The sequence below is a fragment of the Centroberyx gerrardi genome, chromosome 24 (genome assembly GCF_048128805.1).
Source record: "Centroberyx gerrardi isolate f3 chromosome 24, fCenGer3.hap1.cur.20231027, whole genome shotgun sequence".
Classification (NCBI taxonomy): Eukaryota; Metazoa; Chordata; class Actinopteri; order Beryciformes; family Berycidae; genus Centroberyx; species Centroberyx gerrardi.
In genome coordinates, this window is record NC_136020.1 from 2,326,658 (window position 1) to 2,350,105 (window position 23,448).

General features: G+C 42.2%; 2 protein-coding genes across 3 annotated transcripts in view; both read left to right on the forward strand.

The window, feature by feature from the left end:
• LOC139925776 (toll-like receptor 6) overlaps positions 1–23,448 on the forward strand; it is a 311,939-nt gene that overhangs the window by 153,364 nt on the left and 135,127 nt on the right. The gene's annotated exons all lie outside the window — the stretch shown is intronic.
• On the forward strand, positions 879–21,465 carry braf (B-Raf proto-oncogene, serine/threonine kinase). 2 transcript variants are annotated; one of them, XM_071917260.2, is made up of 20 exons: positions 879–1,063; positions 5,431–5,532; positions 5,643–5,927; positions 7,236–7,339; positions 7,841–7,943; positions 8,625–8,773; positions 9,400–9,519; positions 10,228–10,387; positions 10,727–10,766; positions 11,696–11,815; positions 13,540–13,676; positions 13,843–13,960; positions 14,688–14,772; positions 16,042–16,218; positions 16,366–16,412; positions 17,268–17,386; positions 18,715–18,846; positions 19,459–19,593; positions 20,524–20,677; positions 21,376–21,465. In XM_071917260.2, the coding sequence occupies exons 1-20, from the start codon at positions 908–910 to the stop codon at positions 21,396–21,398; spliced, it is 2,466 nt and encodes an 821-aa protein (XP_071773361.1). In that variant the 5' UTR covers positions 879–907; the 3' UTR covers positions 21,399–21,465. The 2 variants fall into 2 exon arrangements, with proteins under 2 accessions (XP_071773361.1, XP_071773359.1); XM_071917258.2 differs by lacking the exon at positions 11,696–11,815 and having other exon boundaries at positions 908–1,063.

Genomic DNA, 23,448 nt, shown 5'->3' on the forward strand with positions numbered 1-23,448 from the left:
TTTTTGTCAATGGAGGTCGATTGTTTAATGCACTGTAGGATGGTAGATAAAAACAAAGCTATGGGCTATTTCTATTAAAAATTCTACCACATGGAAATGGGCCTATTATTATTATTATTACTATTGGAAGGACACCTCAACCATTTTTTAACGATATTTTTCTTAATATGTCAGTGGATGTTGGATATTTTAGCTGTATGATGTAGATATGAAGTGTAGTCTAAAATACAAATTAAATATTTCTACTACCAGTTCTACTTCATAGAAATGGGCCCATTGATGTTGTTAATAATAATAACTAGCCTAAATAAATACATAAATAATAATAGCTGTAGTAGTAATAGGCTAGTGGTACTGAGGTTGTTAGTAGCAGTACTTATGTTGTTTTTTATTAGTTGTAATAGTAGTAGTAATAGTAGTATTGAGTTTGTTTTTAGAATTATTATTATTAGTAGCAGTATTTTTGAGGTTGTTTTATTATTATTATCATTATGGTTAGTACTACTACTAGTAGTATTGATGTTGTTTTATAATAATAGCCTAATAATTATTATTAGTAGGAGGAGGAGGAGGAGTAGTATTAGATAGACACCTCAACACTAGTTTTGAAAAATCGTATTTTATTTGTATTTTTGAGTTTCTTCTTCGTCTTCTTTTTCTTCTTCTTCTTAGTATTACTATTGGAAAGACACCTCAGCACTGTGTTTTAAGACGAAATTGTATTCTTAATATTGCTGTGTATTGTTGAGTCAGGCTAACAGTGTCTGTAGCTGTGTGTCATCCAGCCTGTCCAGAGGCTCGGCAGCTCCGTCCTGCCGTTCTGCGTCTCTGTCTCCCCCTCCTGTCCTCAACACCAGCCTGCGTTTCTTCCCTCTATTATTTTCCACTCAGTTTCTCGCAGTTTAAAATGGCGGCGTTGAGCAGCGCCGAGTCCCCACCGCCCGTCTTCAACGGAGACACCACGGAGCGGGAGCCGGGCAGGGAGCGGGGCCTGGAGGAGCTGGGCGCCGGGCTGGACTCCTCCTGCTCGGCGGGGATCCCCGGAGGTCCGCAGGACGAGGAGGTAGGCGCTCCGGCGGTGGGCAGCGGGGCTGAGCTGGGCAGGGGACACGGGCTCCGAGCGGAGGTAATTGGATGTAAATCTTCAGGAAACACCGGCTGTAACATGGATCGTGGGGGATGCATTGCAGGGGGCAAGACGATGCACAAAAAATGTAAACGATTCAATCCAATACGGAGCATTCGCCCTCCCCCGGTTACATTTGATAGAAAAATGCGTTTGCGACAGACAAATCTGAGCGGTAGTGGAAGGTTTTATTCGGCGGAGCCAGTGTTTATTTCAGGCCTGCTTTATTCCATTCGCTCCTGGCTTCATTTTCCAGGCTTCACTGCAGCTGCAGCCTGGTGCGCCAACAGAGCACACACACACACACACACACACACACACACACACACACACACACCGCTGTTGACACAACAAAGACACACAATTACACAGATTTCTAATGGGTTCTAATGGATTCTAATATGTTGAAAGTTGCATTTTCACAGATTCGGTGTTAGCCTCAAAGGGATGATGGTGATGATGATGATGATGGTGGCTAACTCAAGTCGTGCTTTTGTTTTTTGTTTTTTTAGCTCAAAATTTTATAGGCTACTTTATCTATATTATAGGCTTTATCCCCCCCCAACACACACACACACACACACACACACACATACACACATTTACACATAAAACACACATACCATCAGCCAGGCTATGTGTTCCGTGACCAAAGGATAGCCTAACCTGGAAATCTGATGTTCTTCTGAGTGCTCAGTCTGTAGGTCAGAGGCCTCACTGCTGGACCATAGAATCAGCACATATATAAAGGTTCTGAATTTCTATACCATGCCACACTGAAGTTACTCTAAAAACGTCATATCTTTATCCTCTGTAGTAAAAACTGTGGTAGACCTACACAAACTTCTTGTTCTTCTCTGTTCCATACGTTAGACCGTAAAGACGAACGCGTATCTTATCCAACAACCTAATGATCCTTCTATCACGTTGCTCCTTAAAAAGTTGTTCCACAGTCTCAAGCTGCAAGATCAGGAAGGTTTTCTTAACATCAAACCAGTTGAATTTTGCCTTTGGAGAAGTCCAGTGACTGCTCAGCCACTGTACTGGCAGAATGTCTCACATTTTCAATAACCTTAAAGCATAACCCCAGCCTTTTTCAACCTGAACCTTATTTTCCCATCTTTTTCCATCATACCGATTGATTCTGACCAAAATCTGGTCAATTGCTTCACTATAGAGCTACTTAGGTCTTAAGGCCCTGACACACCAAACCGACTTCAAAGAACCAGCGGTGACGAAGGCCGACTGTTGCGTCGCCTGCGTCTGGTCCAAAAAGTTGCACTTGAACACACCGCAAAGACTACACCTGTCAGCCAACTAGCACGTACGTTCTGCGCCTGCGTGAGGGGAAATAACTCTCCATACCTTATGTCTGATAAGAAGTTGCAAATGGCACTGGCGTTGTCAGCCCTTGGTCTTTTGGTTGTGGAAGAAGAAAGGAAGAGGCGGAGGCGAAAAATAAGGAGAAACCGCACTAAATGGGTGAAATCATGAATAACGTTACTCCAGCGACAGGCTCAAGGGGCTTTCCCGAACCTGTGTCGAGAGCTGGAGATAAATGAAACCTCCGATTTTAAAAATTTCGCTCGGCTCTTTCCTGTTCAGTTCCACATGTTGAAGGAATTTATCAGTCCAATCATCCAGAGGCAAAACACGAACTGCCAATCAGAGTGATCTCTCTCACCGACGGCTCCGACGCCGATTCAACATGCTCAATCGACCAAAAAGACGCCGACAGGGTCCGACTACTGCCGACGGTGCGGGACACTCCGCAAAAACTAGGGACACCGACGCTTACCGACAGCCCGACATTGGCCGACGGCCGACCGTCGGCCTGGTGTGTCAGGGCCTTTAGGCTTTCCAATCTAGTCCTTATGGTTCAATGGACAATCTAAAAATCAACCCCAAAAGGCATCCAAAGAATACTTTTTCAACATATTGATTGTTTGGTCTGTAATGAGACATAAGGGTAAAAAGATGTAAAATAAAATGATCTAAATTCAGGCCTTTCATGCTACCTTAGCCATTTCTTTAGTTTCCTCTTTGCCGGCCGGCTATGGCAGCCTGTCTACATGCACTACTGTGTAAAGTAGTGCAAGATAAATTGTGAAAGTTGTCAGGTGATGGATAAACTGAATATTAAATACAGACATGTCTCATTACAGAGTGAGCATCAATATGTTGAAAAAGACATGCTGTGGGTGCTTTTGGGGTCCATTGGTCCCATTAGGACTGTATTGGGGAGCCGCACCCTGGCAAGCAAGACCTAAGTAGCTCTATAGTGAAGCATTTGACGAGATTTTGGGCAGAATCAATCAGTATGATGGGAAAATAGGGCCCAAGTACCAGCTCTGACCCAGCAAATAACCTGGAACTGCCATCAAAATCAGGCTATGACTACGTAGGTGACAGCTTGGAAGACAAATCCCTTGTACTGCAGGTCATATTGGGCCATAAGAAAACATGAAGTAGGCTAGTTTTATGTCATTCCTTTCAGTGATGACATATATTAAGCAAAAGGAAGTAATGTTCATTACTTCAGATATTTTTATTCTGTGCTAGATTTCACAGTGGGAAATTCCTTTAGGTGGGGCGGTCAGTCTAAGGACATTTGGACACGTGTCTGGAGTTTACCTATTCTATATTCTGACTTCCTGGAGACAGAGGAGCTTGGGGTAAAGCCTTACCCAGTACTAAGTAGACGTGGTTGATTACAGCTTGATTACAGCTTGATTACACTGAAAATGATGCTGTTTATCAGGCCTTCATTGATTTGCACAGGCCGGTGGGGTCCATGAACTCCCAAGGGTCACCGAGAGGGTCTCAAGGGGTCTCCAAAAAACAAAGAATAGTCCTTTAATATTATATTTCAAGTGAGCAGAATCAGATATTTTAGATTATTGGCGTTATCTGATTGTTTTCTCTACTTTTATGACTTCTCTTCCTGGTGGCAGTAGCCAATACTGTTTTGAGTGAAGGCATGTCAAATGCCAAAATGTAGGCTATTATCAGCTCAGGGTCATTGGTCTGTACTGTTTTGTATTTATTTAGTTTAAAAAGGGAGGTTATCACCAGACACCATGCATCTATTTTGTCTTTTTTTTTTGTTAAAAATAGTTTGAGAACCCCTTGAGTAGATGATGGGAAAGCTTTACCTGATATTGTATGTAAACAAAGCCAATGAACGGTATTTCTCCAGCTTTAGCAGTTATTGTCTTGTCGGTTTTGTAGAATTAAAAAAATTGAACCTATGATCATGCCCAATAGACATATTCTCCATGTAGCTATTAAATCAAGCGCCGATGGTTAGCCTATTTCTTTACTATGACTGGGACTAAGCCCATAATCCAGTTAAACTGCTATTCATTTAATTGGATCAGATTCTTAATATTAATAGACTTAACTTTAAGAAGGCCCGAGTCGAAGTGAAGGTAGACACACTACATTTGTTTAAGTTTGATGTTGATATTGTCATGCATTTAAGTACCTTTTTAATGAGCCGAAATGGTAGAAATAGTTCAGATAGTTGTCTGGAGGGTTATCGGACAAAGATTAAAGGGAAATTGTCTCTGTATGGTCCCAGTTCCTGAAGCTATAAAACGCTATTTGACAACTGCAGTATGTTTGATGTTTCAATAACGCATGCCTACAGGGAATTCCCACCAACATTAAATAGAGCGTGGGGGGGGGGGGGAGGACAAGTCCCATGCCTTGACAGGGTGAAGACAAATTGATTTGTCAGCCGTAGTTAGTTATCTCCAATTCCCAGATATTATTAACATTGTTCTAATCACCTTTTCTGATACTCAAAATAGGCGTAGAAATAAGCTGCCACCAATTTTTTTTAGTTGTATGAAAGTAAAAGGTATTTGTAAGAAGGTAAATGTATAGATTTATTTGTTTGTCAGTAGGCAAATGTATCCGTTTGATAGACCTTCTGCATAATTCTGCTTCAAATCTGGCTTCCAGAAGTCCAGAGATGTTCCACTAGATCAAACTCTGCTTCCATTGTTACACCGGAGGGAAATACAGGCCCAGTTCTTTAGGTGGAAATCAGAAACACTGCAGGACGAAAAGCAAGTACTGCTTTCTGTTTAGACTCATTGATCCGGGGAATGTTGTGAAGCCAAGCTCCCACCTTGTTACTGAGTGTAAACCCTGGGAATGCTTCGGACATCACTGTTTGGGATGGGGCAAGTCGGGGAAAGATTCTTCTAATAGGTCTGCCAACTCAGTTTGCTCTTCATTTCTTGCAGGATAGCCACTTTGTTAACGTTCATGACATTGGTGCCTTTTCCCCGCAGATCTGGAATATCAAGCAGATGATAAAGTTGACGCAAGAACACTTAGAGGCCCTTCTGGATAAGTTTGGAGGAGAACACAATCCTCCTTCCATATATCTGGAGGTAAGAGTGGTTAGGTTGTAAAAAATGGAGTTGCAGGAATGTTATTTTATCAAACAATTGCCTGTGAATGTCATTTCAAGCATGATGACCAATACCTTTTCCCTCTCCAGGCTTATGAGGAGTACACCAGTAAGCTGGATGCGCTTCAGCAGAGGGAGCAGCAGCTCCTGGAGGCCATGGGCAACGGTACAGACTTCTCCTGCTCCTCCCCAACGCCGGCCCTTGTAGAGGTGAAGATGGGAGGTTGTGGGGTTGGTGGTGGGGCTCAGGCCTTCCCCTCGGCCCCCAACACCTTGGCTGTCCTGCAGACCCCCACCGACGCTGGCCGAGCCAACCCTCGCTCGCCCCAGAAGCCCATTGTCAGGGTCTTCCTGCCCAACAAACAGAGAACGGTGGTATGTCTGTTGTGGGGATGGAGCCACTTGTTTCTGTTGTTGCTTTTTTTTCTGTTAGACGGGTTAGCCTACATGGCAAAAATGGTTTGAAGGCTTTGAATTTTGATCATGGCAGCCTGTAAGAGACCAAAACCAATATCATTACCGTTATGTACAGTAGAGGTAAATAAACCATTGTTCCTCAAGTCTCACAAAAGGTCAAGTTTCCTTTGAAACAGGACAGACTACATGAATGTGTGCCTTAGGGTGTGTTCACGCCAAAGAGTCATTTATTTGAACTCTGGTGCGGTTCCTCCTTCAGTTTGGTTAGTTTGGCCAGGTGAGAACAATGCCATTTGAACTCAGGTGGCACCAAATAATGGCACCGAGACCGAGTCTCAGTCCTCTTCCAAGAGAACTGTGGTGCGGTTTGTTAGGAGTGAGAACGTAATCCACCCAACTAAAGCAAACGACCCCAAAACGCAAGGGTTTATGGGTATAAGGAGATGGATGTTGCCGTCTGATGTTGATGTTGAAGTGTGAGGAAACTGTAGTCTGGACTGATGCTCATATTCAGCTATTTCTTCATGTGTTCTTAACTGGTATGCACACCAGAGAAGGGAAATTACCGCACATTTTTTTACCAAAATTTCTAACCTGGCTCGATGATAGGTTACCAAAACTCTGTCCAATAAACTAGGTACTTGTTGAGTCCATGTGACTTTTGTTTACAAGCCCCAGTTCGCTTGTCAGTGTGAACCTAAACGAACCAAATGGAAAAATGCAAAAAAAGTTAACTGTTCCACTACGATTTGGACCAAAGCAAATTAACTGTAGGCGTGGTCATACCCTTAAATGGATGATCCTAGGAGTTAGGGTTAGTAGGGCGCCAAGTTTAGATCACAGAGTCTTGGAATTGATGCCAACCTTGCATAGGTTGACATTGGTTTCACCGTCTATTTTCAGGGAAGGGCTTTTTTTGAATGGTTTGGCTCTCCAACAGATTGGTGAACAGTGTGAGGCCAAGGGAAATGAGTGAATGTAGGTGACCCCCTTTTACTTTGATTAGCTACACAGTGGGTAGCTGCTGCCTTGCAGATAAAAGCCTTGCTACGAGCAGAGACTTTAAAACCACGTTCACCAACGCCAACGGGTACAAAGAAGAATCCACCTCTTCCTTTGCAAATGCAAAAGTTTCAACATTCTAACTTGTAGGGTTGTGTCACTTCATTTTCTTGTTGTTAGCTTACTCTGGTCTGCCATGCTAGTTCCTATCACAGCTAACTGTAGTGATTGCTGTCTTCTATTGGTTTGTCTGTTGTGTCCCAGGTCCCTGCCCGCTGTGGGATGACTGTAAGAGACTCGCTGAAGAAAGCTCTGATGATGCGAGGCCTCATCCCAGAATGCTGTGCAGTCTACAGGATACAGGATGGGTGAGGCCATCATTAGCATACAGGATTGATTGTATTCTCAAATCTAAAGCATGCATACATTTTTTATTAACCAAAGAGACAAATACTGCCTGAAGCAAAAATACAAAGATGCATGGTGTTAAAAATGCAATGGCAAATCCAGGCATCATGACGATACACCCCAGGAAAATACTGTGTTTCAAAAGTATGTATATAGTTTTTAATAATAATAATGAAAAGCAAAACTGTATAATTGTAGTCATTTTCAGGAACAAAGTACATGCACATATTCACTTCATATAAACTTCAATATAAAGCATGCATATATATTATTGTTATATATTATACTCTTTATTAACCAATGAAACAAGCTTGCCATTGTAGGTATAGGATGTTCTGATTTCCTGCTCTAAACCGTCATGGCTATATTTGCACAATATTCTCAATGCAGTATAAAAAAAGTGTGAGGTGTAGACTGTACCACAAACAGTCCTTCCCTAAACTCTCCACTTCCTGTTTCAGAGAGAAGAAGCCCATTGGTTGGGACACAGACATCTCCTGGCTGACGGGAGAGGAGTTGCATGTTGAAGTGTTGGAGAATGTGCCGCTGACGACACATAATTTTGTGAGTATGATCGGACTTTTATGTGGCCATGACTAGAGTTTAATGGTAAATACTCAAAATGCTGAAACTGTGTCATTTAATACACTCATGCCGGCCCTATATCTGAATTGATTCTAATGAGACATTTTGATTACATTCCACACAAGTATTATTATTATTATTGTTATGTATCGTATCATTATTATCATTATTATTATTATCATGGGGTTCAGTGTAGAGTTTTGGTGTCCCATGGTTTAAATATTGTTTCAGAGACTTTTCCACTCTGACAAGCATAAAATTGTAGGGGAAACACTGAGTGAATTTTCTGTATTTTGGCATGAATACAGTCATGTATACATATTGAATACTGATACAAAATATTAGAAATGGTCTTCAAAAACCCACATTGGTGGAGCCTTAGTATACTCTTTATACTGTGTTATTTTCTTGTAACCCATTTCCCATTCTTAAGAAGAATGGGAAAAAAAAATATTTTGTGTGTATGTGTATATATGTATATATATATATATATATATATATATATATATATATATATATATATATATATATATATATATTTATGTGTTCCTATCTGGTGAGCAGCTGCTTTGATATCTAAAATGTAAAATCTCCACATCTCAACATCCATTCAACTTGCTCCTGATCCCCTGTTTGTCTGTCTGTCTGTTTTATTGACAGGTGCGGAAGACCTTCTTCACGCTGGCCTTCTGTGACTTCTGCAGGAAGCTGCTGTTCCAGGGTTTCCGCTGTCAGACCTGTGGCTATAAGTTCCACCAGCGCTGCAGCACCGAGGTCCCTCTCATGTGTGTTAACTACGACCAGTTAGAGTAAGTCCACATCCTGAAGACCAGAGGGGTAAAACACACAGCAAGTGATGCAATCTCCAGTTTAGGATTTAAAGCTACAAATACTTTCAACGTTTAGTTTCGCTGTTCTTTCTTTTCCTACTGCTTTCCTCCATTGTTGTTGTTGTTGTTGCTATGACTCCCCTGCTCTGTGGCTGCTAGCCTCACCTTAATAGCCACAACCAGCTCATTGCTGGCCACACCCGTATGACACACCCACAGCAAATGGTATACACCCTAAAACGTCCCCAACATCACTGAAAAGTCCAAAGACCTTTCACAAACATGGCTGACGTACTCACCATTGCCAGCAATGGTGAGAAACCAACTTTCTGTTTTGTCCGACTCTGTCTGTGAACACTCATTTTGTGTTTCAGGTGTTGTCATTGACATATCTTTCTGTTTCTGTTGTAATCTAGTTAGCCTTTCCTTGTGGAGTTTTCATGTTCTCCCCGTGTCTGTCCATCTGTATTAGCCCTGCGATGGACTGGACCTGTCCAGTGTCTCAATGCATGCTGGGATAGCCTCCAACCCCTCCGCAACACTGAAAAGGAATGAGCGGATAGAGAAAATTAATTAATTAATTGGGGCGAATGTTTGTTCTGCAGCTTGTTGCTCGTGTCCAAGTTCTTCGAGCATCACCCGCTCACCCAGGAGGAGGTTTCCTCGGAGGGGACCACCCCCGTGTCCGAGGCCTGTCCGTCTCTCCCCCCGTCCGACTCCACCGGGTGAGTCCTCCACCTCCTCGCTCCTTATAAGTGGAACAAGAACATACAGTTTGCTGAATTCGCTACATTGGCTTCCTTAAGTGCTTTTCCCATGGTTCTCAACCATGTGCCACTGAGGGCCAGGAGTCTGCAGGTTCTCATTCCAACCAAACACTACAGCAGATTAGTTCTTCCTCTCTGGTTGAAGGTGCGATAATCAGTGAAATGAGCTGCTGTAGTGATTGGTCGGCCTTTATGGACCACTGTCCAGAATGGACATAACACAGTCCAGACTGTTACAATTCACAAACGAAACAGTTTTGCATCTAGTGGCTGATATGTCAGAGCAATCAAACAACCAAACAAACAATAACATGGTGTTAGAAAATATAGTAGCATGTCCAGCAACATTAACAGGATGTAATACAGCAGGTAATTTTTGGGGGAATTTTTTTTCTTGACAAATTCCGGATATGCCAGATTGCACAGGACTAAAATTACTGATGACCTCATGATTTATTACAAAATACTGGATTTCCCCAGGTAATACTGGCTCAATGTAAATAGGGCTTAAGATGCAAATAACACACCCTCTGTGGGTTTTTCTCAGTATACTAAGGAGAGGTAATATTGGCACCTCCCAGTGTCTTGCCTCATACGTTATAATTGTGTTTTGGCTTTTCGTCTTGCCGTCGGTCCCCAATAACCCGTCTGTGCTCATCCATCCAGGTCGCTGTGCCATGCCAGTGTGTCCCCGTCCAAGTCCATTCCCATCCCGCAGACTTTCCGGCCCAGTGAGGAGGACCACCGCAACCAGTTTGGCCAGCGGGACCGTTCGTCCTCTGCCCCCAATGTCCATATCAACACCATCGAGCCTGTCAACATCGACGTGAGTCTGATTTTTTTCTTTTTTGATGGTTAGCTGAACTGAAACTATAGTTAGCTAACTAACAAGCTGACAATATCTAGATTCAATCAGATGTATTAGTAATGAAATGAACAGTTCCCAGTCAAAAACAGCACAGAAATCAACTGGGCCTCCAATATCGCTGCCAGAGGGGGCGCTACGTCCATGAAAGCCCTCTATAAGCTATATAATATTTGTCCGGTTCTGATAACTAGGTATCCTAGGTCTGACAGTTGTTCCCAACAGCGCTTCTATAGAAAGCAAATTGCAACTGCGATCATATTACTTATACCGCTTGTTCCTCCCATTTCTCCATTTCAGGACCTGATTCGAGATCAAGGTTTACAGAGGTCAGATGGAGGTAAGACTGACAGCAGCCTGCTTCATGTTCATTCTACAGCTTTTTCCCACCATCCTGCGTCTGCGTGCTCTTTTTTGTGTCTGTGAAGTTGAGACCCTAGAAGTTTGAGTCAGTTCTGTTTTAGTCCTGCCTCCGTTTCTGTACCCTACCAATCACACAGCAGATCAGGACACACACACCCTGGATTAACACCCTTAAGTGTAAATAAAATCACCAAGGATTTCAGTCAGACACGTATTTCCATTGTGGTCCTCATGATGTAAAGATGGCAAGGCAAGTTAGGAAATATGCAGACAATAATAGCAATAATGTGTGAATTTGCAAGCACAATCGTTGTCAATAATTGTATTGCATAAACAGGGTATCCGCGGGTCCTTAAAAAGTCTGAAAAGGTCCTAAACTATATTTTATTAAGGCCTTAAAAAACATTAAAATGTAAGTTAAGTAATTACTTTTTTCCATGCAAGGACAGGTTTCTTTGCACTGCATTTCCACTTTTAGATTAATGCAGAACAGGGTTAGTACAATATGCATCTGCTTTACTAAACACAGTTGGGCTTCATGTCCGTTAGCATCTAATTTCCTGGAGTCATTTTTGTTATTCTGCCCTTATTCTTTCATTAGTTCATTAGTTCTTTCATTAGAAATAGGCTAATTTTGCCAGTATTCTTCCTTTTATTTTGGATTTAAATTGGTCATAAATTCAATTCCTGGTAGCATTTTAAAAAGGTCTTAAAAAAAATCTTCAATTTGGCCTTCTGAAACCTGCAGATACCCTGGTAGAGATAAGAAATGACAACGTGATAACAGTGTAGTGTGGTAGGAGGACACGCCATCCAGGAGCTGTACTGTAAGCCATAGACATTAGTCATGGTGAGTGGGGGGGGTGAGTAGCAGTGATCGTCTGTCTGTCTCTCTCTGCCCTGCAGCCCCCCCGACCCACCCCGCCCGCTGCTTGAGGAAGCACCGAACCCGGACCTCAAGCCCCCTCCTATACTCCTACCCCAATGACATAGTGTTTGATTTTGAGCCCGAGCCTGTTTTCCGAGGTAGTTAGGCCTCTGTGTGTTCCTGTGTCCTTCACCCCTCCCCCCCAACCCACCCCTACCCCCCACCCACACCTCCTACACCAACCACCAGCCCCGTTTCACATCCACTGTGTGTCCCTTTCTCTTTCTCTCTCTCTATGTCCTCACATACTCTCTCTACCACACACCCAATGTCCCCCGACGGCACACCACTCTCTCGGGGGGATCATAGGGGGTTTCACTAGTGCCCTGACAGGTTCTATGTATGGCTTTTTGAATATTGAAAATGCTTCCGAGCATCAAATCATTAATCTGCCTACTCATCGGTGCTGCAGCAATATCCACATTACGCCATAACAGCGGTTTACATTTTATTCTTCTGCTTTTTGTGGTTAAATGTTACCATGTCAATTGAAATAAGAAATTAAATTAAAATAATACAATAATTAATTATTTTTCTAAATGATAATAATCAAAAAGGTGGCTTTCTGCCACTCTGTTGATATTCCTTTACAAATTGCAGCATCATCAGTCTTTGTAGAGAAGTGCAGTCAAATAGAGGAAATAATTTGTCAGTGTTCAATATAGAGTATCTTGGCTTCAGCAAGCTGACTAGTGATGCCAACAGTAAACACACACAAAAGTCCACAGCTGTGTGTTGCCTAAATAGTTTTGTCTTGACTATTTTTGAGCTGTGGTTTTATTTGCTAGAGCTTACAGAGAGTGTGTGATGGCTCTAGTTGTGGCCTTCAGCCATATCATTGTCATTATCATCACTGGCTGTGGAGGTTTGGCCACATCTTGGCTTTGAACTTTTAAGTAAGCTTCCAAATCCACAATCACTCACATCAGTGAACCAGTGAAAGATTGACGTTCATTAGATGTAAACATGTTGTACAACGTCTAATTTCAAGAGAGATAAAAATGAATGGGTATTTTTTTCAAAACTCCAATCAATGGTTAACCTTTGACGGACACTATGAGCATATTGCACCAGAGTGGTGGCCTGAATCAAAAAGCACAAAATGAGAATGTTGGCTCTGCTGTTGAGTTAAAGCTACACTAGGCAACTTTGAATGTTGGTGGCTCCATATGGCAGCGAGAGGTGCAAGTCGGTTTGAATCCAGCTTGATTTAAATATTTACCCAACAAAGAAAAGATCAAGGGAAAGAGAAGGAAGTGGTTTAGGCTTAGGTTAAATACATTGCAAGTAGTTGCCATGGGAAACGCTGCAATCTGAATGGTAATGCCACTGTTAACCAAATGTAGGGCTATGGGGTACCTATCTCTTGGGCTGTTGATTTGGTGGATATGGTTTAAACAACAATTTATGCAACAATTTTCATCAAATCAAATTAACTTCTGATAGACTTCATGGAATCATTTGCGATCCTGACAAATGTAGTTCGTAATGATGATGGATTTCATATTCGCTAGATTATTAAACCATTAGCTGCCATCCAACCAGGCACCACATCACTTCTTCTCTCTGCATGTGGCGTATGGCCCCACCTCACCAAACGCAAAGACACAACAGACACAGATGCCTCAATCCTTGTCCTCTCCCAAAACCCACTGTTCCCCCTCTTTCTTGAACTCCCTTGCTTTCTCCTTCTCCTGTCCTTCTCCTGTCACCTTGTTTATGAACTCCGCTTCCTATCAACCTCACCTTTCTTATGTTTGTGTATCTCTCCCTCCCCTCTTTGCACCCTTCCTCTCCGGCCTCCTGCCCCTGATCCCCCCAGGGTCCACAACAGGGCTGTCGGCCACACCCCCCGCCTCCTTACCTGGCTCACTGACCAATGTAAAGGTTCCGCAGAAGTCGCCATGCCAACAGAGGGAGCGCAAGTCGTCGTCCTCATCTGAGGATCGCAATAAGATGGTGAGACCTTGAAGTGGCTCGAGGTCTTGTTTGGTTACACAGCATGGGAAACGTACATAAACTGTTCAGCTGTTGTGCTCGGATATTAGCGTTTCTACAACTCAAGGTAGTCAGCATTGCTATGGTGTGAAGTCTAATTGTGCTGACCGAGTTTCCTCTGGAACAGAAAACCCTGGGGAGAAGAGACTCCAGTGACGACTGGGAAATCCCAGAGGGTCAGATCACTCTGGGCCAGAGGATAGGCTCTGGATCCTTTGGAACTGTTTTCAAGGGAAAGTGGCATGGTAGGTCCAACAATATACTCTCTGTGTTCAGACCGCTAGCAACTAGGGTTGGGCAATACTGTAGATCCTCCTGTCAATCAATCGCCATCACATAGCTGATTCCTAAATGTGTTCATCCATGCTGGGAGAGATACCCAGTTTTTGGAATGGTAGTAGAGCTGTGGAGCTGTTGCCTTTTAAGGAGGCTTTCACACTGGTCTTTCTCGATAAGTTTTGCTTGAGTACGTTTCCAATCAAACTGTGGTACGGTTCGCATCAGTGAGAACACAGTCCGTACACTGTGAAACCAGACCAGCATTGCCAGGGGGCTTGGGAACAATCTAACTCGGGTTCGGACTCAAGCAAACGTACCGAGTGTGAAAACGACCAGAATCTCCCTGACCAGAGTGCCACTGTGCGCAGTGAAGGCACAATGACTGTAATTGAAACAGTTTTTAAATGGAAGGGGTATTATTACATTTTAAATTATAACAGAAGTCCTTAAGTCCCAACTCTAGTAGCAACCAGATGGCCAGTTAGTTTGCTGTATCCTACCTGTAGCGTCAGAGTGTTGACGGGAGACACTGCAACTCTAGGACATGGTAGACTCTTGTTGAGCTGCAGCTAACCTCAGTTCATAGAAAATGAATAGACTTCTGGTAACTCGTTTCTCAAGTTGCCGGTGGTCTGTATGCATAGTTAAAAGTTTCTTGTGTAGAACTTCATCACCATTGACATCTCTTCACAGGGGATGTGGCAGTTAAGATGTTGAACGTCACCGCTCCCACGCCTCAGCAACTTCAGGCCTTCAAGAATGAAGTGGGAGTCCTCAGGTAAGTTCTAGCATCGACTTTTTATTCAGGAGCATCCGAGTACCTTCCTTATTTACATTTCAGTACAAATTAACATCATGACTAGGGTTAGATATATCAATTTGTAAATGTTTGGGTTGATATTGTCTTTTTATTAAAAATGGGATCTGGCCCAGTCATTGTTGTCCACCTCTGAGGTGATGGATATGATGTTTGATTGATTGCATATTTATTGTTGAATTGATCAACACAAGTTCTGAATAGATTCTAATGCGACATTTTAATTGGATTACACACAATTATGCATGAATATGTTTTATTGTTATAATTAGCACGGGTTCCAATCAGAGGTGGTAGAAGTATACAAATTCCCTACTCAAGTAAAAGTGCAAATACTCTTTTAAAAATGTACTCTGGTAGAAGTTGAAGTACCATTTCAAATCCTTTACTCAAGTCAAAGTATAAAAGTATGTGGACTTAAATTTACTTTAAGTATAAAAGTAAAAGTCGTTCTCTAAAAAAGTCATTTCTAATGTTCTAAACTGGTTTTCTGTTGAGCGTTCCTCTGAATCCCAGATGAGAAAGAGCCTGCAGCTCAAATCACTAACACTAACCCTAGCAGCTGAATTCACGAACGTTAATTCTCTCTCTTGTTGCCTCTCTTCTTCGTGTTGCTTCTCTCTCTGTCCCTTTCCCTAATTTTTGGTGTCGCTTTGCTGAATAAGCAGCCAATCACATTTGGCTCTTGATCAGCTGCTTCCGGGATGGAAGCTGTCTGATGCTGAAAATATTTTTTTTTTAGAAAATCAGTTGATGATTTCCCGAGAGTAACGAGTCTGTTTTGAAATGTAGTGAGTAAAAGTAAAAAGTCTTCAGTGAAAGAAAAACTTGAGTAAAGTACAAATACTTGAAAATCTTACTTAAGTACAGTAATGAAGTATTTTTACTTTGTTACATCCCACCTCTGGTTCCAATAGAGAATTGTAGTGTCCATGATGGGCTAATTGCCATTTCAGAGGCTTTTCCGCCCTGACAAGTAAAGTTATCAGGAAAACACTGAATCCTTGTAATTTTTGGAAAATTGTCACATTCAAAGATAATGCATATGGGCACAAATTACCCACCATCGGCAACATCAATATAAGAAACGGTAGTAGCGGTATTGGCCTTCAAAACCCATATTGGTCAACCCTAAAACATATTTGTTTAAATACAAAAAGATGTAAGCCATTTGGTTAATTGCTATACATAGTGTTGTCATTACATCATCCTCTCCCTGTTTTGTACCAGGAAAACGCGTCATGTGAACATCCTGCTGTTCATGGGTTACACCACCAAGCCTCAGCTGGCCATCGTGACCCAGTGGTGTGAAGGCTCCAGTCTCTACCACCACCTGCACATCATTGAGACCAAGTTTGAGATGATCAAGCTCATCGACATCGCCCGGCAGACCGCTCAGGGCATGGAGTGAGTGGTTATCGTTAATGAAACCTAAAATCAAGACTAAATATCGGCATAAAAATGCGTTGAACTGAAATGAAAGTTGTCATCATTTGTAAAAAAGGAATCATATGTATAATTGTTCGACTAACTTTTTGGGATTTTCATCCCCAGTTACCTGCACGCCAAATCCATCATCCACAGAGATCTGAAGAGTAACAGTATCCTTTTTAAACATTTCACCTACACTTAGTCTTTGACTACTACTACTTTAAGTCTACAACTTTAATCCAGCTAGCCTCAGTACTGCAAAGAGGATTTTACTGTTCATCATCTAAATCAGTGGTTCTCAACTATTTTAATTTTTACTCCATCATTTAGATCAGTGGTCCTCAACCATGTGCCATGGAGGCCCAAGAGTTTAAAGATTTTCATTCCAACCAAACACTCCAAATAAACAATAAACACTACTGATTTCACTGATTAGTTCCTCCTCTCTGGTTGAACATGTGTTAAACAGTGAAATCAGCTGCTGTAGTGTTTAGTTGTAATGAAAACCTGCAGACTCTTGGGCCTCGATGGCACATGGTTGAGATCCACAGGTCTAAATGGAATAAAAAGGAGAAGGCACTCCGTAGAGTGCAAACCTCCGCCAACAATGAACAATTCTCCAATTTGCAAAGCTGCAGCCTCCATAACGGTTTGTGTTTGTTTATCGTTTGTCTCGCAAGTTTGATTTCTTTTCAACAAAATAGCATGTGAATGCAGTGTTGTTTAGTAGCTGAAATGGAAGTCCCGGATGTTGGACCTTTCCACCAGCACATGAACATAGCTTAATAGTTTTGGATTAAAAACGGTAAAGGCGGAAATCCCAGATCCGGATCATCACTAAAATCAATTGATCCTCGGGCCAAGGACCATCTGTCCACCAAAGTTCAGCCAAATCCATTTGTTACTTTTTGAGATATCTTGCTAATAGACAGACAAGGGTGAAAACATAACCTAATAACACAAAGAATCATAGGACAAGATTGAAAGAACAAGAGGTGGTTTCCCTTGACCTCAACCCCTCCCAGATATTTTCCTCCATGAAGATCTGACGGTGAAGATTGGTGACTTCGGCCTGGCCACAGTGAAATCCCGCTGGAGTGGCTCCCACCAGTTTGAACAGCTGTCTGGTTCTATACTGTGGATGGTGAGTAGCCTTGATGGGTTTTCAGGAGTTCTTGTTGGTTTCTTTTTGTCTGATTTTTGAACCAATACACCTGAGACAAACCTCCTAAATTCTAGAACTTTTCCTTGGAGCACAGACATCTCTCACTTGCTCTCCACCATTTTTAACACTAACATCACAGTGGAAGAAAAGTAAGTGGCGGCATGGGCAGCAGTAGGGTCATCTTGTAACTGGAGGGTCCCAGGTTTGATCACTGTGATTGAACCTTCAGACACTGAATCCCTACCAGCTCCAGGGGATTTGCTTGCTGGGTTATCCTGACTATGACCTCCTTGTGATTGGGCACAAGAGAAAAACTACATTTGGGAATCAATAGAGGGCTTTCAGACGATGTAGTGTTCCCTCCAGCGACCATATTGGAGGTCCACAGCTCTTGGCAACAATGGCTGAGAAGTGCTCATTGTATTTCTAAACTCTGACTCAACTTTCCCAACAGTATGGAATAGTTCTAGTTAATATCTGTGCTTTAGCTGGAGACTGATCATTTCATTACTGATGCATCTGATTGATTTTGTGTTTAAATAGTGTCAGCTTGTTAGCTAGCTTACCATAGTATCTGGTCAGCTTACTACCACTGGAAAACGCAAGAAGGCACGTCTTTCAGATTCTATTCGGATCTGTTTGTTTTGAATTTTGAAACATTTTGCTAACAACCATGGTGCAGTTGTTGCATTATCCTTGCGTCACAAAGCCATGAAATGCTGGAATGCTAAGCTAAGTGTTGCTAGCAATCTCTTTTTTTATTGCAGCTTCACCACCACCTCAACAAATCATGAAATGCATAATAGAGGAACCCTCAAAAGCAAAAGTAGTCAATATTATCATTGGACGTAGTTAAAAGAAATCATTTTGCACCCCTATTCATTTTCACGTTAGACTGAAAAGCTTGAGAGGACAATAATACAACAATAAAATAATTTAGCTACAATGATATTATCATTATATTAATGATATGAAAAGTTCTAAAAATGTGAAGACCTCCATAACTATTTTCCAGACCAGTGAATATTTAATGAGTTAATGTTATTATATACATTTAATGAGAAAATGATGAGAGAGGAGTTTGTTGCTCTAAGATTCTACAACAATGTGTGTGTTATAATAAATATGCCACTTCGCTTATGGAAAAATAGTGCAGGGGACAGATTTGCTTTTTGTCAAAAGTGCAACGTACACATTCCTTGCATCCCCCGTGTCCGCTACACCCCTCCCATTCACTATGAGTGTTTAGTGTCCTATAGAGGAAATGTGTCTGTAATCTCTGACTGCTAAGCACTGTCGTCCCTCAGGCACCAGAGGTGATCCGGCTGCAGGATAAGAATCCCTACAGCTTCCAGTCGGACGTCTACGCCTTCGGCATCGTGCTGTACGAACTCATGTCGGGAGCACTGCCCTATTCCAACATAAACAACAGAGATCAGGTAAGAGGGTTTAAGACTCAGGTGTGTCTATCCCTAAACACCGTTTGCTGTGATGTATTTGTATGTTTTTTTACTGTTAGGGTCAGAATGGAGCTCTATTCTGCTGGTTAAGCTTGTCCAAAAGTCCATTTACTCACAGTCAGCTATTCAACGCATGGTCTAAATGTTTGATTTGTGCAGAAAATGACAAAGGCTAACGCAGATAATAGACAAAAAGAACCATGTCTTTCTCCTCTGTATGGTACTGATTGGTTGCATATCTTTCTTTATCTTTATTTTTCTACAATTTCTTTCTTTCAGTTCACCTTTTGTCACTTTTAAGAATCCTCTGAGGTGTTGCTAGTTTGGGTAGGTCCTTCTTCCTCGCTGGTAGAAATAGCCGGATGCTTTTTCTTGTGGTGGAGCCATGCGGCCTTCCGCTGAACCAGATTGGCCTTTACTTTCTTGAGCTTTGTCCACACTTGGCTTTTGATGAAAACATAACAGCTAGTGAAAGCAGCCAGCAGAGGATGAGGACAAAACGTCAGACAAAAAGTCAATGTCGATCCCTACAAACGATATTCAAATGACCCATCCCTACTCCTGGTTTGTTTTACTATCTTTCCCCTCTAGATCATATTCATGGTGGGTCGAGGTTACTTGTCTCCTGACCTGAGCAAGGTGCGCAGCAACTGTCCAAAGGCCATGAAGAGAATGATGGCTGACTGCCTGAAGAAAAAGAGAGAGGAGCGACCCCTCTTCCCTCAGGTGAGACTTCTAAAAATACATGCAAATGCTTTTATGCTTTGCTGGGATCAGCTGGGGTGACAGATGGGTGGGATTTGCCATATAAAAACACAGGAAAGTATTTATTTTAGTATCATTTATCTTTCATAGCACAGGAGGATACTGCTGTGTTAGAGGGAACATTGGTCCTGATATGGTAAAATCAACTCATCTGGTACTCCAAAGACGCTAAAACAAGCACTGATACTTATTTGCAAATACTATCGGACCCAGATCTGGAAATGATATTGCAGAACTCACATTAAAGCTGCACTAGGGTTACAGTTAGGGTTAACTTTGTTAACCGTGTTTGTGGCCCCAAATGGCAGCGAGAGGTAACTGTTTCAATTTTGAGGACTTCAATGCCCACAAATCCTGTAACATAACATCAGTAAACAGCACACCGCTCATATTTACCAACCTGGCCAGTCTGTGATGCGTTATACCAAAGGATACCAAAGAGATGAGAGAGGAAAAACATTCTTAAACTTTGATTTGTCACTTCCTGTGTGTGGAAAAGTGTCTGTAATCAACACCATAATTTAATTTGGGCAAACAGGGTGAATCTACAGCATCTCAATCAGTTAGGATGAGACGCTCTTCTCTGTTGCAGCCCCGCATAGTGCAACTTTATGAAGTTACATTTCTGTTATATCTGTTATTTGTGTGAATTTAAAATTGTCAGGTGTGAAGATGGCATTGTGATTTAAAGCATGTTTCTTTTTATGCTTCTTATGGTACCATTTCCTCGTCTTAACTGGCTCTGCCACCAGATGGCCTCAGAGTTTTACAAATCGAAAGAAACAGACAGCTGACTGATTTCATGCCTGATATAATGGTGTGTGTGGTTCTTTTTGTAATGATGATGATTTTGAACTAGTGACCTTGTGGGTGTGGTGTGTATTCTGTCAGATCTTGGCATCCATTGAGCTGCTGGCTCGCTCGTTACCTAAAATCCACCGCAGCGCCTCGGAGCCTTCGTTGAACCGGGCCGGTTTTCAGACGGAGGACTTCAGCCTGTATGCCTGCGCCTCACCCAAAACCCCCATCCAGGCCGGCGGCTATGGTCAGCTCACAACACACGCACACACACATACGCAGGTCCCACGAGATAAGTCTATGTAAACTAGGGTTAGACTGGTACATCGGTTCCGTTTGATGCAGTTTGATTGATTACATATTGATTGTAAAATCGATCTACTACACTGGTTGTCCATGGGAAGCCCTCAACCTGAATTGATTCTAATGTGACACTTTCATCAGATTCCACACAAATATATGAATATGTATTGTTATTATTTCATTGGAGAGTTTTAGTGTCCCATGATGATCTAAATGCTGTTTCAGAGGCTTTTCCACTGAATATTTGGAAATTTGGGGAATTTTTTGGCATGAAATGGTCAAATGTAAAGATGCAGAATACCGCCACAAAACATCAATATCGGCCTTCAACAACCTTTATTGGTCGAACCCTAATGTAAACCAAAGCAAAATGTTAGGTACAGGACCTGGATGAGGGAGACGGAGAGAGCTGTACTGTGACAATAGAAATTCCTCCTTAAATCAGTAACAACCTTGTATTGCCTGAGAGGAGACGAGCAGGTCGAAGTAAACTTTCTCTCCTGCTTTGTTTGAATTGGTTGAATTAAACTGTGATGAGGAGATGCCCCAAACACTAAACTCCCTAATTGAAATGCTTGTGGTTGCTGCAGCAGCAGTAAGGATTTGCTTACTGATTCCTTCTTAATCTGTATTATCTTACAGGGGAGTTTTCGGCATTTAAATAAGTGCTGCAGAAGATTCCACCAGTCCATCCCTCGTCACTTCACAAAAAAAAAGTCTTGTGTTCCTGCGGTGGATTCATTCATAACTGAAAAAAAAATCTAGTCTCAAAGAATGTGCTGTTTTCTTCCTCTCTCAACCTGAAGAAGGCAGCCTCCGTGGAGTCCTTTTTGACGAAGCCACGCCGACAAACAAAATTAAATTTAAAAAAACAAAAACTTCAATGACACAAAAGGAGAAAACCTAAAAAAAAAAAACGAAGACACAAAGATATCCAAACCAAACCAGTTTTGAGGAGGAGACGGCGAACGCCGTGGATGGACCGAGCGGCACGTCCCGCCTGCCGGTGGGACGGATAAAGGGAACAGAAAAGGAAGGGAGACGGAGGTGAAAACTTCGGGAGAAGTCGAGGCTTTTCAGGGCGGCGGCTCCCTGCGCCGCCTCGTCATTTCCTCTCCGGTGAAGAGGGAGGCCGGTCGGTTCGGCCAGGCCGCCGGGAACTGCACTTTGACCAATGGCAAAAGGGGGGGCTGTGGAAGAAGTGGCCCCTCCCTCCCTTACTGCTTCGTTGGTTGCATCAGATGGAAGGCCGAGGCATAAGCCAGTCCCCCGAGATGAGCTGGAGGTCACATGGGGTTAACCCTTAAAAGGAAGATGACTTGAAAGATAGATATTTTTTTATTTTTCCATTTCTTATTTCTCATATTTCAGCTAGCAGGGGAATGCTGATGTTCCGAGCTTTTTTTTTTTTTTTTTTCCTCATTTGTTTCATTTTGAAGAGACGGTAGCTATTTTGTGATCATTTGAGGAGAACGCATTCCTCCCTGCGAACTGCGAGCCACATTACGAAATCCACTTGCCTCACGCAGCGCAGGAGCGAACATTACCGAGGTTTTTTGCCCTTAGCTCTTTCCATTTTAAACGGAGCGAGCTCCACGCTGACCAAACTCTACAGTACTGTATCTTGCCTTCTCATTTTGCCTCAGCCAAAATCAACACCCGTGACGAAAACGACAACCGTTCTATTTCCGCTGAGATTTTTTGCTCGAATGATACTCTACTTTTTTTTTTTTTTTTTTTAAAGAGCGCGTTCGTTTGAGAGCAGGAGATGCTGTTCTTTCCTTTAGATTTCGAATAGAAAAGTCTGGATCGGGCCTGTCCCGCCAAACACGGGTCCTGTTATTTGGGAGGGGGGAAAAATGCAAAGCGTGTTTGGCGATGGAAGCGACAGAAGAGGGATTCCTTCCTCCATTCGAAGTCCCTGGTCCAAGCAGAGCTGCTGCCCAGGGTTTACATTGCATTATGCCGTAAGTAGTGTGTACTTGTGGCTTCTCTAAGCTTGGCTGCATAAGCAGAGTTGTTACACAGCATTTTTGATAATATCACTGCAACAAAGCTTTTCCTTTGCTTTTCCTTTTTGTTTTTTCTGGGGGGGGGGGCAAAAAAAAAAAAAACAACCTCATTTTTTTTTTTTTTTCGGTGACACCAAGTGCATGTCGTCCCATTGGTGTTTTTTTTTTTTTTTTTTGATGTTGTGTTGTTTTTTCTTGTTGTGGCTTTAATATTGCACTCAGCTTAAAATGGAGAAATTGATCGTTGCAGCTGCTAACTAAAAAGGCTGCAGCTTACCTGCTGAAAAGACTGGTGATCCTCTAGAGAATAATGTTTTTTGTCTTGAAGGTTGGAAAATGTTCCTTCAATCACACTTTTACTTTCTTATACACACATGCACCTGTACTTTTTCATTCCAGTGTGTGTGTTAAGGGTTGTAGGTGTTTTACAGGTTATTTTTATTTTGTTGTTGTCGTTGTTGTTTGCCTTTTTCTGTACAGGCAGGCCTGCAGATATTGACTTATTTATGTGAATTTTTGTTTTATTGATTTTTTTTGTTTTGTTTTCAGAAGCGCTTTATTTTAAGCTATCAGTCTTTGTTTCGATGCTTGTTTGGTCTTTGTGACTCGTGTACTTGCACTTTGTAGAGATGGATCGAAGCAAATGAGCGACTTGCCTTTTTTCTTTTTTTTTTCTTTTTTTTATTGAAGAATAAATTGTGAC

Bases quoted from the DNA above. Each gene is read 5' to 3' on its own strand.
- braf (XM_071917260.2), top strand. From the start codon at position 908: ATGGCGGCGTTGAGCAGCGCCGAGTCCCCACCGCCCGTCTTCAACGGA. The intron at 7,340-7,840 runs GTGAGGCCATCA...TTCCTGTTTCAG, and splicing joins GTCTACAGGATACAGGATGG to AGAGAAGAAGCCCATTGGTT. The intron at 13,677-13,842 runs GTGAGACCTTGA...CCTCTGGAACAG, and splicing joins CTGAGGATCGCAATAAGATG to AAAACCCTGGGGAGAAGAGA.